The 19,335-nt window shown below is 42.3% G+C and overlaps 1 protein-coding gene across 2 annotated transcripts in view; it reads left to right on the top strand.

Moving 5' to 3' along the window:
- LOC138796767 (proton channel OTOP1-like) overlaps positions 1–19,055 on the top strand; it is a 65,631-nt gene extending 46,576 nt beyond the window's left edge. For both annotated transcript variants that reach the window (XM_069976440.1, XM_069976441.1), the window contains 3 exons: positions 7,858–7,988; positions 14,111–14,964; positions 18,065–19,055. In XM_069976440.1, coding sequence (XP_069832541.1) covers positions 7,858–7,988; positions 14,111–14,964; positions 18,065–18,244 — 1,165 coding nt within the window. In that variant the 3' untranslated portion in view covers positions 18,245–19,055. The remainder of the gene's footprint in view (positions 1–7,857; positions 7,989–14,110; positions 14,965–18,064) is intronic.
- Positions 19,056–19,335: the final 280 nt, after the last annotated feature.

The raw sequence follows: 19,335 nt of genomic DNA on the forward strand, positions 1-19,335 counted from the left end.
GCAGAGTGCTCGGCTGGGTCGGCGCAGTCCGGGGAGGGGGCGGAGCTGCGTTCGGGCGCCAGTATTGCCAGCCAGGTGATGGGGCAAAGGGGCGCAGGGGCAAGTGATGGAGCGGGCGGGCGGGCGGCCTGGGGTGCAACCAGCGCCCACTAGCTGTCGGCGCCCCGTGTGGTCGCCCGGCCCGCCCGCCTCTAGAAACGGCCCTGGTAGTAGTACAGTCAGTGCACCACCATCTCCCATCCTGTACTGTATAAGATTGCTGGAGTGCATATACAGTACAGTAGTAGTACAGTCAGTGCACCACCATCTCCCATCCTGTACTGTATAAGACTGCTGGAGTGCATATACAGTACAGTAGTAGTACAATCAATGCACCACCATCTCCCATCCTGTACTGTATAAGACTGCTGGAGTGCATATACAGTACAATAGTAGTACAGGCAGTGCACCACCATCTCCCATCCTGTACTGTATAAGACTTCTGGAGTGCATATACAGTACAGTAGTAGTACAGTCAGTGCACCACCATCTCCCATCCTGTACTGTATAAGACTGCTAAAGTGCATATACAGTGAGGTAGTAGTACAGTCAGTGCACCACCATCTTCCATTATGTACTGTATAAGACTGCTGGAGTACATATACAGTACAGTAGTAGTACAGTCAGTGCACCACCATCTCCCATCCTGTACTGTATAAGAGTGCTGGAGTGCATATACAGTACAGTCATAGTACAGTCAGTGCACCACCATCTCCCATCCTGTACTGTATAAGACTGCTGGAGTGCATATACAGTACAGTAGTAGTACAGTCAGTGCACCACCATCTCCCATCCTGTACTGTATAAGACTGCTGGAGAACATATACAGTACAGTCGTAGTACAGTCAGTGCACCACCATGTCCCATCCTGTACTGTATAAGACTGCTGGAGTGCATATACAGTACAGTAGTAGTACAGTAAGTGCACCACTATCTCCCATCCTGTACTGTATAAGACTGCTGGAATGCATATACAGTGAGGTAGTAGTACAGTCAGTGCACCACCAACTTCCATTATGTACTGTATAAGACAGCTGGAGTGCATATACAGTACAGTAGTAGTACAGTCAGTGCACCACCATCTCCCATCCTGTACTGTATAAGACTGCTGGAGTGCATATACAGTACAGTAGTAGTACAGTCAGTGCACCACCATCTCCCATCCTGTACTGTATAAGACTGCTGGAGTGCATATACAGTACAGTCAGTGCACCACCATCTTCCATTATGTACTGTATAAGACTGCTGGAGTACATATACAGTACAGTAGTAGTACAGTCAGTGCACCACCATCTTCCATTATGTACTGTATAAGACTGCTGGAGTGTATATACAGTATAGTAGTAGTACAGTCAGTGCACCACCATCTCCCATCCTGTACTGTATAAGACTGCTGGAGTGCATATACAGTACAGTAGTAGTACAGGCAGTGCACCGCCATCTCCCATCCTGTACTGTATAAGACTTCTGGAGTGTATATACAGTATAGTAGTAGTAGTACAGTCAGTGCACCACCATCTCCCATCCTGTACTGTATAAGATTGCTGAAGTGCATATACAGTACAGTAGTAGTACAGTCAGTGCACCACCATCTCCCATGCATTACAGTGCTGGGGTGTGGGGACACTATACAGTAAAGGATGCGTGAGGAGTTAGTGACTACTGTACTATAATTGCTGGTTTTGTTGAATGTTTCTTGTGTATAATGTATTGTATAGTATATAGTGCTGCTCTGTAATGTCCTGTACAGTATATAGTGCTGCTCTGTAATGTCCTGTACAGTATAGTGCTGTTCTATAATGTCCTGTACAGTATAGTGTTGCTCTGTAATGTCCTGTACAGTATAGTGCTGTTCTATAATGTCCTGTACAGTATAGTGCTGTTCTGTGATGTCCTGTACAGTATATAGTGCTGCTCTGTAATGTCCTGTACAGTATAGTGCTGTTCTGTGATGTCCTGTACAGTATAGTGCTGCTCTGTAATGTCCTGTACAGTATAGTACTGTTCTGTAATGTCCTGTACAGTATATAGTGCTCTTCTGTAATGTCCTGTACAGTATAGTGCTGCTCTGTAATGTGCTGTACAGTATATAGTGCTGTTCTGTAATGTCCTGTACAGTATAGTGCTCTTCTGTAATGTCCTGTACAGTATATAGTGCTGTTCTGTAATGTCCTGTATAGTATATAGTGCTGTTCTGTAATGTCCTGTAAAATATAGTGCTGCTCTGTAATGTCCTGTACAGTATAGTGCTGTTCTATAATGTCCTGTACAGTATATAGTGCTGTTCTGTAATGTCCTGTACAGTATATAGTGCTGTTCTGTAATGTCCTGTACTGTATATAGTGCTGTTCTGTAATGTCCTGTAAAATATAGTGCTGCTCTGTAATGTCCTGTACAGTATAGTGCTGTTCTATAATGTCCTGTACAGTATATATTGCTGTTCTGTAATGTCCTGTACAGTATATAGTGCTGTTCTGTAATGTCCTGTACAGTATAGTGCTGTTCTGTAATGTACTGTACAGTATAGTGATCTGTACTGTAGTGATTCAATATTGTAACGCCGGTGGGGGATCCCCCCGGGAGATTGGGGACCTGGACTATTTCCCAGTTTGCCCCCCTAACACTTTGGGAAGACGTATGAAAAGTGTGCTCTAAAACCAAGTATATATTGTTTACTGTTGTATATGATTTATGTATTTCTTTGGTGTTCTTTTGCTGTGGTTGATGATCTTTTCTTTTAGTAACAGCTGTTTCCCCCTTGGACCATGGAAACCATGGTATTTTTTTATCCAGTATAAGTCTCTCTAATCTTGTTAAACACTTTACAAAGAACACAAGAATATTGCTGCTTCACTTGCCTCACATCTATCTAGAAAACAATCAGAAAGCAGCTCCATACAGTGACATTTTTCAGACAGACCACCCAAAGTTACACTGAAAAGTCTTCTACAGGGTGGTCTTCTCAGAGAAAATAGCCACTATGCATAATCTGTGGTGGACTGAAAATGTGTCACACAGCATTTGGTTTAGGTAATGGCATGGTCCGTATAAAGAGGTGGTCTTTTATGGAGGTTTTATTACACATCTTTTTTAGCCCACAATAAAACAGAAGATAACAGGTTTGCAAACATGAGCTCCAGTGTAGTCTCTCTGTTGTTTCTCTGCATCTTCTTCTGCCTCTACTTCCATCTTCCTCCTCACTGTTTCTCTCTCCATAGACTTGTATTGGCACCATGTAATCTGATCTCAGAGTATGCGGTAGACTGCATCCTTGTACACTTTTTATGCATTTTAGTGATAGATAGTTGTTGAGCTGTGTACTGTAAGTGATCACATGTTCAAACACTCACCCAGCACCACGCAGTCCCCCGGCAATACTTCTTTTCCACAGTGCAGGGGCGGACACAGACTGCATAGGGCCCCTGTGTGAAAAATCTGCCTAGGCCCCCCCTCCTCCTTTTGTTTCCCACCAACCTTTTTCACCTCAGAGCACCCCTACCAAATGTTCTACAAAATACAAATAACAGCAATTAGTGACTCACAGGTGAGGTCTTCTTTGATCTGAGGTGTCACTTTCCCTTTTCCTCTTCATCGAGCCCAGGCCATTATGACGACTTCTTCCAGCTACAATTCTTCTCTTCAGAACCTGCCAGACAAACATCTTAGGCTCCACACTTTTCCTTCAACTTCCATATAGTAGTAATTCCACAGTTTGGTGTGGTGCACTAAAGTAAGTAAGTGTGTGGGTTGCCTCCGTATGTAAGATCTCCCATATAGTCATGACACTATCTTCTATGACCCCCATATAGTAAAAATATCCCCTTCTATGACTCCCCCCCCACATAGTAAGGTCCCCTACTATGCCTTCAATATAGTAATAGTGCCCCCAGCTGTGCTTAACATAATAATAATGCCTTCTGTTGTGACCCTTCATAGTAATAAAGCCCCCTGTTGTAACCCCCCAATAGTAATAGAACCCCCTGTTGTGACCCCCTTCATAGTAATAAAGACCCATGTTTTTACCCTCTTCATAGTAATAAAGCCCACTGTTGTGAACCCCATAGTAATAAAGCCCCCTGTTGTGACCCCTTTCATAGTAATAAAGCACCCTGTTGTGACCCCCCCATAGTAATAAAGCCCCCTGTTGTGACCCCCTCTATAGTAATAAAACACCCTGTTGTGACCTCCTCTATAGTAATAAAAACCCCTGTTGTGACCCCCCATAGTAGTAATAAAGCCCCCACCCGTTCCCCTCCTCACCATTTGGACACAGGAATCCACCGCTCTTTTCCCTTGGTGACAGGAGAAGACGCCCCCACTCTTACTGTAATGGACTGCTCCTCTCCCCTGTACTGTACAGCATCCGCAGGGTTTACAGGCCCCTCCCCAGGCCAGGTCACAGCGACATACAACAGACAGTGCATATGGCATTGTGACCTGACCTGGGGAGGGGCCTGTAAACCCGTAAAGCAGTCCTTTACAGTGTGAGTGGGGGAGTCTTCTTCTGTCACCGAGAGAGTGGTGGATTCCTGTGTCCAGATGTTGAGGAGGGGAACGAGTGGGTTCCCTCAGTAACACGAGTGGCGGCACACACACTGATTGTACCCTGCTACTAGGGCCTGGGACAATCAGTGTGTGTGCGCGTCTGCAGGTGCTGGGCTGGGCCCCAACCCAGTCCGACACTGATTATAGCAGCAGTGCATACCTAGAAGCTGCAGAGCTGCAGCTTTTAGGGATGCTGAAAGGGGGACTCAGGGGCCCCACTCCCACAGCAGTATGTCCACCACTGCACTTGTGTGCTGGGGAGCTGGGAGAACGAATGTCGGGGCCTATGCCAGGCCAGGTGAGTATGTGTATTTGAGCATGTGTGTGAGGTCAGGCCGGGGACGGGTGTGTGTGCTGGCATTAGCCGTACCATGGTGACAGACCACGCTGTGCAGAGACGGCCCTCGGCCTCCCCTCCCACAGGGGCCCCGTATTGAGCCTGTGCTGCAGCGTCAATATAGGCTTATCTTGACTACAGTCAGTGGCTCATCTCTGACATTTATCTCTGGCCTGTTATAAATACACTGTTGGTTGTTCTCTTACAGAGTGCTACAAAAATACAAAGCAGAATAGTTTCTACTTGTGGCTACCCCAGCCCCCTATTTGTCAATGGTTTGCTTGGGCCCCTGACAGAGGTACTGCTAGTACTTCCCTGATGGTGACCCTGACTGTGGGAATGAAGAATGGTTGATGTCTTACTCTGGAGGAGGAGGAGGCAGCTGCAGCAGCAATGCACAAGTTGGCCATGGCTTCTCTGACATCAGTCTATACCTTCCTCTGCAATACACAATTACGTCACATCTCAAATACTCCAGTTGAGAAGACAGTCCATTAGTCCCTAGTGGAAGTTCTTAGTGGAAGCTATTCATTTATAAGTTGCTGTTGGTGGAAGGTTTGGGGAACAGACCGGCACTGCAGAAAGTGAACCGTTAGATGGTAAGAGAATAACTCAATATATGAGACAACCAACATGTAGAAGAGAGTGCTAAAGATCAATCCACGAGCAGGACAGGAGACCTGGGTTACCTGTGACCATGTACACCACACTGGGCTGCCTGTGGGCCATCTTTTCTTCTTCAGAAAAATAGAGGAAATGAGAAGCTAAAACCGCAATAAGGAGAACTGGAGCAGCTGCATGTCACAGTCTATTTCGTATCTTGACACACCTAGTCCATAACCTTTTCACATTACTTTGAACGCTTCTTTTGTATCTGACCTGCGTGCATGTTCCGGGATGTCATAATACAACCATTGTCTATAGATGTAACTGTGCTTCTACCCATTAATTGCAATCATTGCTCTTAATCTTAAATTGTAGGTTCCTTCGATTGGTTGCATGTTGTGATATCTCTTGTTCCATGAATTGAGAATAGAGATACCAAAGAAACATGAAACATGAGTCTTTCTCACAATATACCTGGACCTGTTCACTGAAATGACCCAGACAATGTAGTTGTAATGTGATACAAAGTGCTGTAAAGGGTGCATGAAAAATAAAGCAATTCACTGCATAGCATTCTATGTGGTCATGTCGTGCTGTGAATAGATGGTGGAGTAGTTGTAAATGGAAGAAGTTGTAAATAAGATGATGGTTTGGGGTCGAACCCATATGCTTTTTATTCCAATACGTGTATTTGCATACTGCTAGAGGTGGCTACTTAAAGGGTTTCTGAAATAAATAGGTCTAAACTGATGAGTAATTTGAAATGAAATATTTACTGTTTGGGAGCTATATACTTACTCTACGATTCCTTCATGTACCTGCTTTGTTTTAATGACCTGTTGTTCTTGGTTATGACCACCTTTTGAAATCCTTTTGTTCAACTGCAATCTCCTGCTCTGTTGGCAGGTAGGTATCTCTGAGCATTAAAGTTGGAAGACGAAACCTGAAAGTGATCAGATCCATGGTGGAGAAAAACAACACAATGATAGGCCACAACAACACAACATCTTTTTTTGGCTGTTTGATGGCCACTTTTTGAATGGCCAAATTTTGCAGCCAAAACGGACTTTATGGCCATTATTTTGAAATAACGGTCGTCCAAAAAACAAACAAACAGCCATCAGATGGACAAAATAAGACGTAGAGTGGTCATGGCCATAAGTTGTAGTTGTAGTTCTCTAAAAAAATCAAAAACCCATTTGTGCTCCTTTTCATTATGCATGGGAGGTATCTAGTTTTACCAAATTAAAGGGAAAATATTTGCAGGTTAGAAGCATCTAACCTGTTGGTGTGTCCCTACAGGGCATGGGGCATAAGGATGAAGGTAAGTTTCCTACCTTCATCCTCTGCACCATATCAGTGCACTTTGTAGTGTAATCCATGATAATAACACAGTTTGGTGCACTACATTGGACAGCATTGGTAATCTCTTCTAATAAATACTGGAGCGGGGCTCTGCAGTGATGGCACTCCGATGCTCATCACTACAGGATATTCATTAGAAGGGATGGGCCAGCCCGGGGCTGATCAGTGCACTGAGGGCGTTAATCCCACCCCCAGTGCACCAAATTGACTCAATAGCATATGGATTAAATTACAAAGTACATGGAAATGGCGCTAAGGATGAACATCCTGTGTGCTATAGGGACATATTAGCAGGTTTGATGCTTCTATTGTATACTGGGGGTCACCTTTTATTTTTCATTTGGTTAGGAGCCATAAGTGTATGAGAATTGAGGCAGGTCACTGATACCAATAATCAATCATGTATCTATCTGGGATGTGTGTCACTTACATGAACACCTTGGCCAGTGTTTGACAGTATAGGTTCAGGTTTATGTATCGCATCCTGACCAGACACACGGAAAACTACTTATGATTTGTGCCTGGAGAAAAAAAATAAATATATATATATATATATATATATATATATAATCAGGTTATTTTCCATTTCAGTATGGATAGTATTTGACTATATTGACACCAAGTGTTCCCTGATGAACTTATGTTATTTGGCAGGAGAAACGCTTTGGATAGTTTTAATTGATGTCTCAAACACTCATATGTACATAGATACACGTGACTTCACCTTTTTGTTGTTTTTTTCCCTGCTATACCCCCTATAGCTACACCCATGGTCATGTGCATTTATGTGGTTTGCAACTACTTACTAACATGTCATGTAACTTCTAACGATACATGTAAAATTCTTGATGAATGGTCTACAAATGGTATACAATTACTTCATTTATCTCTTTATCTCCAGGTGTACGGCATACTATACACTTTTCTTAGTTATCATTGTTATTCTTTTCTTTTTTTTTTCTAAGGTTTGGTCTCATCCATTCTGTATACACAAATTTGCTCCTCTGGGCCAGTGCAGTAGCAACAGAATCTGACCACCAGCTGGAAGAGCACATGGGTAGACTGACGTCACTCGGCTTTGTGAACATAACTTTACGTAAGTTAGCATCTAAGGAGATTCATTGACGATGACATTTATATATTACGTATGCATATATTACATATAGTTACGTTCTGGCCATTAATGTATTCAGAAATTCAGGAATATCACTCATTATAGATCAAACTTTACATCAATAGAAGTACAAGTGTCAGCTTCAATACCAACCTAGTGCCATAGTTACTTTCATTATTAAAATTGTCTGACTGCCTTAAAGGGGTACTTCGGTGAAAATCTTTTTCTTTCAAATGAACTGGTTTCAGAAAGTTATATAGATTTGTAAGTTACTTCTATTGTATCTAAAAATCTCCAGTCTTCCCATACTTATCAACTGCTGTATATCCTGCAGGAAGTGGTGTTTTCTTTTCAGCCTGACACAGTGCTCTCTGCTGACATCTCTGCCTGTCTCAGGAACTGTCCAGAGCAGGAGAAGTTTTCTATGGGAATTTGCTGCAGCTCTGGACAGTTCCTGACATGGACAGAGGTGGCAGCAGAGAGCACTTTGTCAGACTGAAAAGAAAAACACCACTTACTGCAGGACATACAGCAGCTGATAAGTATGGGAAGACTGGAGATTTTTAAATAGAAGTAAATAACAAATCTATATAATTTTCTAAAACCAGTTGATTTGAAAGAAAAAGAATTTCGAGAGAATACACTTCTAAAAAAGCTATCGTGGCCAATGTGGCTTACTCACAATCCATCAACAGTTAAAGGAGAAGTCCGGCGAAAAATTTTATTATAGTATTATATTGCCCCCCAAAAGTTATACAAATCCCCAATATACACTTATTACGGGAAATGCTTATAAAGTGCTTTTTTTCCCTGCGCTTACTACTGCATCAAGGCTTCACTTCCTGGATAAAATGGTGATGTCACTTCCTGGATAACATGGTGATGTCACAACCCGACTCCCAGAGCTGTGCGGGCTGTGGCTGCTGGAGAGGATGATGGCAGAGGGACACTGAGGGACACAGGGCACTGGAGGGACACTGAGCATCCCTCTGCCATCATCCTCTCCAGCAGCCACAGCCCGCACAGCTCTGGGAGTCGGGTCGTGACATCATCATTTTATCCAGGAAGTGACATCACCATGTTATCCAGGAAGTGACATCACCATGTTATCCAGGAAGTGAAGCCTTGATGCAGTAGTAAGTGCCGGGAAAAAAGCACTTTATAAGCATTTCCCGTAATAAGTGTATATTGGGGATTTGTATAACTTTTGGGGGGCAATACAACATCTTAATAAAAGTTTTCGCCAGACTTCTCCTTTAAGCAGGAGTGTGTGTTGGGTTAATGCACACAGCTTCTATTTACTTAAATGGGAACTATGTTGCAATTACCTAGTGCCACCTCTGCAAACAACGTAAAAGACAACGCAAATCAGGCATTGCAGTTGTCAACTGATCAGCAGTGTTGCTGGTTATCTGCTCCCAGTTATAAACTGGGGAAAAGCCATCAATATAAATTATAAATGGTTGGTGAGGGGCCTACCAGAGATTTTTATTGAGTACAATACTCAGGATACATCAGCATCTGTCTATATTATTTTGTATTGTGTCCCAGCTGCTGCAGAACACTATTAAACAATAACAACAATATTAAAAATAAAGATAAGCGAACTTGCCGAAAGTTCAAGTTTGCCTGATAACTGCCTGGAAAACATGGATACAGCTATAGGCACATCTCTAACTAATACACCTCCAATTCTACAGTTTCTTTATTTCCTTAAAGGGGTTGTTCACATTTATTTTTTTTTTAAACCAAATCAACTGGTGCCAAAAAATTGCCAGAGATTTGTAATTTACTTCTATTAAAAAAAAGTCCTGCAGCTACTGTATATAAAGTCAGAGATCACGGCACTCACAATTTGTTCTGCTAGTGAAATAATTTTAATAAAGCGATTCTTTTTGTCACAATCCAACCAGATCAAGATACAAGGAACCAAGGTAATATGCTTACTAGCGACGTTTCAGTCATTCATCCTTCCTCAAGCCAATGTAGCGCACTATGAGAAAGAAAACTTGATCACAAATATGCCATATTTTCCAGCATATAAGGCGACTGGGCGTATAAGACAACCCCTGACTTTTAAGAAGATTGTCAGATTGTTCACCTCATACGCCAGAAAATGTTAACCCCTGCCTGATCGCAGCCCTGCTGCGGTCAGGCAGGGGTTAACTGCACCTAAATTAAAAAAATGAGAGAGAGGCCGGAAGTTCCTGAAGCCTTTCTCATTCTTCCGGCAGCCGAGCATCTCCGAGCCTCTCCGATTAGACGCTCAGCTGCCCAGGAGAGGTTTGGGGGATCTCCGTCTCTGGCGCAGGTAGTGTACGTCACCCTGCCTGTGCCGGGAACAGTACGGGAGGCGCGCGGAGGTCAGGAACGGGACCTAGGTGAGTTAAATGTTTTTTTTTTTTTATAACGGTTGCCCTATACGGTAGGGGTGGGGCCATTCTTGAGCCCCCCCCTGTATGAGGCGACCATATCCGGCATATAAGACAACCCCCGACTTCTAAGAAGTCGTCTTATATGCCAGAAAATATGGTATGTACATCAAGGTTATCAAGCATATAGTATGCAGCAAACTGGTCGTGACATATATAAGTGCAATGTATCAAGGTAACAATTAAAAATGTCTAATATTTACATAACTATGTACATAAAGTGTATGGACTAACACTTGTGGCAATCAACAGAACATCTCAGTGTGTAACAGCCAATGTAAATATGCAAACAGTTTGATGTACATCTAGTTATATGTGAGTGATATTGGAAAGGAACATGGCATAACATGTATATATTATATCAATGTCAACTAAACAACAAAAAAAATCCAAATGCATCAATATAATGTAAAACTATAAAAGGTAACCCGGTCTGGAGATACCAAAGAGTAAGAAATATCAAAGTAGTACAAAGTAGAAGTAGAACAATCAGTGTTGAACATACGGATATAAGGAAAGCTAGAATCGTGACCTGTAGCCATGGTAGGGCGCGTGGAAAGATCTGGTGGTCTAGCATAGGAACGCCATATGGTCGGCTATAAATGAGGAAGTACGGTGCCTATGATAATTACGCTGGGGCGCATAGAGCATGCGACATACTTTACACATCACACATGTGTCTCTATAATGGAATGAAGGTGTCTGACAAAATAAAAGTAAAAATTACAAAAGTGAAACATCATATAAATTGTAGAATAGGATGTAATAGAAGAAAAAGAGCGAAGCAGAGAGGCAAACACCTGCCAATCGTTACCAAGGTTGTTAATCCCTTTTAGATGATAAAACCTAAAAAATATATAAGGTAAAGAGAAAAAACAGGTTAGTTTGTATGCAAGCCAATATAAATCAGTTCATATATTATATGTTTTATCATATTCACGATTTAGTCCCATGGGTTCAATCGTCTGGAGTGTATGAATACAGAACGACTCACGTTTTTTCAAAAGACCAATGCGGGAGGAATCTGCTCAATCACTTGAAATCAAAGTTGAGCTAAAGAGTGTCCCTTATCAGAAAAATGTTCTGGGATAGGAAGCAGGAGGCTACCACATCTAATTGCCACCCTAATATGCCTGTATTTTATGTACTTCCGAAAATACACAAAGGCTTAGACCATCCACCAGGGAGGCCTATTGTAGCCTCGACCTACTCCATCTTAGCTCCTCTCTCAATCCTATTGGAAAAAATATTTGCTCCCTTCATCAAAAGTTTCACTTTCTTGTTGGATACAATTCAATTTCTGGATGTTATAACCCAAAGGCGCATTCCCCCCTTGGGGTTACTATAGTCACCCAGACGCCTTCATTCCATTATAGCGACACACCCGGCGAGCTGAGACGTGGGACGTATGACGCATGCTCCACGCACCGCAACGTTATAATCATAGGCCCTGTACTTCCTCATTTACAGCCGATTATATGGCGTTCCTATGCTAGACCACCAGATCTTTCCACACGCCCTACCATGGCTACAGGTCATGATTCTAGCTTTCCTTATATCCGTATGTTCAACACTGATTGTTTTACTTCTACGTTGTACTACTTTGATATTTCTCTCTCTTTGGCATCTCTGGACCAGGTTACCTTTTATATGTATCATAGGAGCCATAGTTCTACATTATATTGATGCATTTGATGCATTTTGTTGTTTAGTTGACATTGATATAATATATACATGTTATGCCATGTTCCTTTGCAATATTCATCACATATAACTAGATGTACGTCAAACTGTTTGCATATTTACATTGGCTGTTACACACTGAGATGTTCTGTTGATAGCCACAAGTGTTAGTCCATACACTTTATGTACATAGTTATGTAAATATTAGACTTAGCATTTTTAATTGTTACCTTGATACATTACACTATATTACACTATATACTGTATGTCACGACCTGTACCAGTGTATGCAACGTTTGCCGCATACTATATGCTTGATAACCTTGATGTACATATATTTACGATCATGTTTTCTTTCTCATAGTGTGCTACAGTGGCTTGAGGAAGGTCGCATGCACGGCCGAAATGTCGCCAGTAGCCCTATTGACTTACCTTGCTTCCTTGTATCTTGATCTGGTTGGATTGTAACAAAATGAATCACTTTATTAAAATTATTTCACTAGCAGAACAATTTGTGAGTGCCGTGATCTCTGACTTTATATCCTACGGGATTGAGGAATCCCTTAACACAGGCACCCTATGTATAAAGGGAGTGCGGTGTGGCTGTCGTTTGAAAACTGCAGCTACTGTATGTCCTGCAGGAAGTGGTGTATTCTCTCCAGCCTGACACAGTGCTCTCTGCTGCCTCTTGCTCTTTAGACTGGAAAGAATATCACTTCCTGTAGGACATACAGCAGCTGATCAAGTACTTTAAGACTTGAGATTTTTTAAAAGAAGTAAATTACAATTATCTGGCACTTTCTAGCAACAGTTGATTTGAAAGAAATACATTTTTGGTGAACAGCCCCTTTAATATAATGGTCCTGGATCTCCCCAGAGACTTTATCAATCTCATTCCATATACAATGGTGTCTTGCATTACGAGCATAATTCGTTCCAGGGCTGTGCTTGTAATCCAAATCCACTCTTAAGCCAAAGCAAAGTTTCCCATAAAAAATCACTGAAATGCAGAGAATTTGTTCAACACCCCAAAATAACGATTCTTTAAATTCTGCATAACGTGTAGAACAGATGAAACAAACAATGAGAAACAGCTGAATATGGCATACTATAAGTTACTGTATATTATAGCAATCAGCATGTGGTGTATAATGTATAGTAACTGCATAAATCAGAAACAAACAGCAGCAGTTTGTAGATACAGGATGGAGCTACAGATCCCCATAATGCAATAGTGTAGTACAACAGGCTAGAATAGAGAGCAGGGCTAATGTCAGAGGTCTGTGTGGTCACATGACAGCAATGGGAAAGGGGGGGGGGAAGTGTTCAGCATGGACCAATCAGGAGATGAGAAACACAGAGCTGTGCAGGAGGACAGTGACAGAAACTTTTATATACAGCAGTTTGAATGGCTGAGTGTAAGTGCAGGCACATTATAGCAGCAGTGTATGTAGCTAAGTGTGAGTTCAGGCACAATATAGCAGCAGTGTGTATAGCTGAGTGTAAGTGCAGGTACAGTACAGGAATGGAGAGGATGGGAAACACAAGGACTGACAGAGATTGCAGGGAGCATGAAGGAATGGGCAAGGCAGATGTAGGCACATACATGCAGCACTCTCTGGGGAGAGAGGGGTTACATCTATGAAGAAATTATATCCACAATCCTGCCCCCTGATGCAAGCCTCAGCCTGAAGTGGATATGCTATAATTTGGAAGGTGAGGGAGACTTCCTGGGTTGGAGTACAGGGCTGTAGACCCGCTATGCAGACCATGCCTGTCTCCCACTTGCTCTACCACCCAAAACAGGGAGCTCCTAAACCAAAACAATGCTGTTAAACCAAGTCACAATTTAAAAAAACTGTGAGCTCTTCTTGCAAAACGCTCTTAATCCAAGTTACTCTTAAACCAAGGTACCACTGTATTGAATAATATTGCAACAATCTGTTAATCAACATTCACTTCATTTTTTTCTGTCCTGTTATGTTCCAGATCAAGACCACATAGAGTGTAACTGCACCAGTGATATGTGCGATAGCTTTAAAAGAGGAATCTATTACATGTACCCATTCTATATTGAATATCAGGTTTTAGCCTCTGCTATGCTTTATGTACTGTGGAAGAATATAGGAAACAAACTTGGACACTGTCATCATAGGTCAAAGCTTAATTTCCGAGGGGTGGTCCTAGGCACTCTCTTGGGACTCACTGTTTTGGCTGCAACAATTGCTATGGTGGCAATATACCTAATGAAAATTGGACGCTCAAGGATCAGCAGCGAGTCTGCTTTGAGTACTTTTTACTTTTATTCAATCGCTGTCCTGGCCTTTATGAGTATAGCTTCTATAATTGGTCTTGTGATACATAAACTGGATACTACACCTACCATCAAAGAGAATAGTCCAGCTGTAAAGCTGGATGAAGATCTACTAGTGGGTTCAGCCATTGGATCTTGGATTACATCATGGGGTTCCATTCTTGCAATAATCTTTGCTTATACCCATCCTGACTTCACCTGGTACAATCTACCCTACTCTATACTGGTAATACTAGAGAAATACATACAAAACCTCTTTATAACCACATACATCAACAGAAAAGACAAGCCTCATGCCAAGACACTACACGTGGAAATATACGTGTCGTCAGGTGAAAACAGATTTCCTACTGAAAGTACCGACTTTAGGACAGGGAGTGAAGACAAGAAGGAAATCCACAACCACAAACACTACAGTAACTGCAAAGGCTGTATATGCCACCAGGAAACGCCTCCCGATCCCAGGGCAGGATTTAAGAAACTAGTGCTGAAAAATATCACCGTTGCCTTGTTCATATGTAACATTTCAGTAAGTATATGAAAAGACAGATTATTGCTTTTTGTAGATAGAATTTTAAGAGCTGTTTTTGTGAATAATGTGTTGAGCATTTATATGTAGTTGGCTTATTATATTGTACTGACTGACGTCAGCTTCAGCTTCATTGGGTAATTTGAACTACAGGGCGAATCTTGCTAAAAGCAGACCCCCCCCCCCCAAAGCGATGGGGTATTTGTTACTAGGAAGAAGCAGTGTGTGTATTATGGCATGGAGAAGTGTTATTCAACCCTTTTCAACTTAGGACAAAAAAAAAGACATTCAGTGACTCACAGATGACGTTGTTTTCTGAGGCGTTACTTTCCTCTCCTTCTGGTCCGGACCACCATGATGATTTCTTGCAGCAACAATTCGTCTCTTCTGAACCTGCCAGACCAACATCTTAGGCTCCGCAATTTTACAACTTCACTTTTTTGTGTCATGTGCAGTAAAGTCAGTAGGTACAGTATGTGGGTTGCCCCCTATATGTAGCATCCCCTGCTATGTTTTCCATATAGTAATAATGTGCTCTGCCCCCATAGTATTAATCCCCCCTGTGCTGCCCCCATAGTAACAATTCCCCCTGTGCTCTGCCCCATAGTAATAATCCCCTCCCTATGCTGTCCTCATATTAATAATCCCCCCCTGTGCTGTCCCCATAGTAATAATCCCCTGTGCTGCCCCCATAATAACAATCCCCCCCAGTGCTCTGCCCCCCCTTCATTGCCAAACACACACAAAAAAACAAAACATTATACTTACCTTAATACATACATACAGAGAGTTCCTCTCTCCTCTTCTCCAGCCTGCGAGGAGCAGGCCGCCACCGCCGCAAGCATCTTCTTTCTCCAGCAAGCACAGTGATATGACGTCACTGCGCCTGCTGGAGGGAGAAGATGTGTGAGGGGGCGGCGGCCTGACAGGTGATCAGCGCTCCTGGATCGCGGTCCGGGGGAGGCTGCGGGCATTTGGCTGGTCGGGACAAGTGATGGGGTGGTCGCACAGCTGGGGGGGTGCGTTCAGCAAAGCGTGGTTGGGGGGGGGGGGGGGTTGATGGTGCCACCAGCGCCATCAAGCTGTTGGTGCCCCGTGCGGTCCCCCGGCCCGCCCGCCACTAGAAACGGCCATGCCTTGAAAGTATGAAAAAAACAAACTGGACCTGTCAGCAAGAGAACAGGGGCATAAATAGGCACAACAATAAAATTAAGAACATCAACATCAGACAATGGTTCAATACACCTTTTGAAGGCGTATGGCCACCTTTCATCTAGTGGCTCTCAAATAAAGTAGGTGGATGCAAACGGTCCATGAAGATGGTGATAAAGAGAGTGTAGGCTCAATTTGCCTGAGCTTTTGCCATGCCGGGAAACGCTTGAATGTTATTTACATATTGACAAAAAGGCTTATAGTTTACGGATACAGAAGAGTACTATTGCATACATAAAAAAAAAGTATGGCGAAACCATGACAACTAGCCACATCTAGCCATGGGCCTACTTACTTGTTTTCCTGCTAGTTCTGTTTCAAAATTGAAATTATATAGGAATTAATGGACAACTCATTAAAAAATAAAATAATAACCTCCCAAACATAATTTTCATACTTATCATTACTGTTGAGGGTGTCTTTCATTGAAACCGTGCCGATGGTTGTCCCTACTTCATCTCTGCTTCCTGGTTCGGCAGCACCAAGATTCCTGTTGCCTCCCATTGTGCCCATTTGTTCAAATCTCCCATCCTTCCATTCATTCCACCTCCCCCTCCTACATGCCCACCCTACACGCAAGCAGCAGCATCTGGCCACTTAGTAGAGAAAGGCTAGCTAAACTAAGGGGGGTACCAAAGTTAGGCCAGCCTCTTGTGATGGCATCAACACAAAATAGCGGTGGGAAGGGGGTCAAATGCTAACTGAAACACATTACAAAGATATTAAACTTTGTAAAGTGTTTCAATTAGCAGATAAAAGTGCTGCGCTGGACTTGTTCTTTAATTGTAAATTAAATTGAAATGATGATCTAGTAAGTCATAGGTGAGGGAAGGTTATATGGATGAAGTCTATGATCTTTCAAATGCAGCTAAGGGCCTAGCATTGGCCGCAAGGCCTATCTAACGGAGAATGTAATACAAACTGAATATCACATCTGTGTATGGCTATGTTTACACAACGTCAAAAATAGAGAAAAGGCGGACGATTTTGATAGTTTAAAAAACGTCAGTTTTTGCCGCGATTTAACTGACTGCAATGGCAATGCATTGAAGTCAATGGAAAGACGGACGTCCAATGCAGTACAATAACGGATGTTTTCAGTGCAGACGTCAAAATAATGAATATGATCATTATTTTCGGACGTCTTTTTGCAAACAACGGACGTTTTTTATTTTGTCACCGTTCTTTCTCCGTTTTTACTATTATATTCAATGGACTTTTCAATTAAGCCACAGCCACAGGGCAAATTAGTAACCCAAACTAGAATAATGTACAAACACCAGTCATTGCACTAAGGGGAGGCCAGACAGCTAAATGACGTCTGTTATTTTAGACTCTAAATGACGGACTTCATTTTAAACGGAGCTGAAAAAACGTTGTGTGAACATGGCCTATAGCTGATATCTATAGATGAGCCAACCAAACTTCATTATCTGAGATTCGATATGAATTTGTTACAGAACGAATTATTTGCAAATTTCAGCACCTCCACCTATTATCTGTTTGTTACATCACGTTACACCAGTTATAGAGACCACATTGTAGTCACCAGCCTGGGCACCATAGTAATCATGGATGCTGCCTCTGCATACATTAGCACCTAAAGATTCCAACATTGTAAGAAATCCCCATTTACTACCATAAAACATATACTTTAGCAGGTTATATACTGCCTCTTGGAAGGTGCTGATTCTCCTTGTGGAGATCCAGTTGGTAGAGAGTCTGTGGGTCAATGCTCAATGTGAAGCATAGCCAAACTAATTCATCCTTTTAGAGGGGAGCTATTTGTCAGAGTTTTATTTCTGATTTTATTACTGACTATTGAGGTATACTTACAATGTTATACAATATATATGATCTATACACATACAATCTTTTATCTTTTCAGTTGTGGATACCCCCAGCTTTTGGATGCCGTCCCCAGTATGATAATGGATTGGAAGCCATTGTGTTTGGACTCATGCCATGGATTATTATCACTGATATCGCTGTTCCCTTTTCCATTTTCTACAGAATGCATTCAACTTACGCCTTGTTTGATGTTTACTGTAAAGTAGGTTCCTTCTGAAAAAAAAGACAAGAAGAATTAGCTCATAATGTGAAGCTCTGTATTTATAATGTTTTATCCTTAATCCTAATAGACAATGCATCCAAGATCCATTCACAATTGTGCTACCTGCTCTTTATGTAAAAATGATTCCCCCCCCAATAATTTGTTTAGTGATAGTCTTACAAAATCTTCTCATACACCTAGGGGGACATTTACAAAGGCTGCACCACTGGCGTACGCCAGAGAGAGAGAGAGAGAGCACATTCCCCCTTCTCCCTGGTGTACGCCAGCCCAATCGGCGGGGCAAGAGGTGTGGCAAGGCGGGGAGGAGGGGTGGCTTCCTCCTGGGCCTGATTTACCATGATTTACATGAATCCAACGGTGCAGTTGGGGGCGAGGCAGAATTTAAGACTAGTGTACAAGTACGCCAGTCTTCATAAATGTCCCCCCTAATGTCTACATTAGGTGTGTGCTGTATAGTTATATTACTATTATTAAATAACTCTTAATCCAGTAAAGAAAATAGAAAACCTCATTCTCCTTTCTATCTTTAAAGGAAAAACTTCTATCCTGCTTATATATCCCTATAGTGCACAAGACGATGAGGATGAAAGTAGGTTTCTTACCTTCATTCTCAGTGCTGTTTCAGTGATATTAGAAGCTTAATCCATATGGTAATGAGGCGTTTTGGTGTACTGGGGGTGGGGCTACCAGCTTCCTGCACCAATCTGCTGGCTCTGCTGCTATTCATTAGAAGTGACAGCCTGGCAGGGGCAGATCGGTGCACTTACCTTCATCCTCAGCACCCTGTGTACTATAGGGAGATATCAGCAGGTTAGATGCTTCTTACCTGCTGATAGTTTCCCTTTACTATTGGTCTTGTATACACACTGCTTTGATCTAGTATAAAAAAAAAAAAAAGCTATAAATGAAGGTCCTCATTTGGTTGGTATTGGTCACCTGTATGTAGGCTGCTACTCTAGTAAAAATCCCTGTAATGTGGCAATGTGTTTATTAATAAAGAAATTTTCTAGATTTCTATTAGAATTATCTTTGTCATTTATTGGCGTGCGTGTCTCATGGGTGATGGGCGCAGATATTACGAATCT

Source organism: Dendropsophus ebraccatus, chromosome 7 (assembly GCF_027789765.1).
Source record: "Dendropsophus ebraccatus isolate aDenEbr1 chromosome 7, aDenEbr1.pat, whole genome shotgun sequence".
Taxonomy (NCBI): domain Eukaryota; kingdom Metazoa; phylum Chordata; class Amphibia; order Anura; family Hylidae; genus Dendropsophus; species Dendropsophus ebraccatus.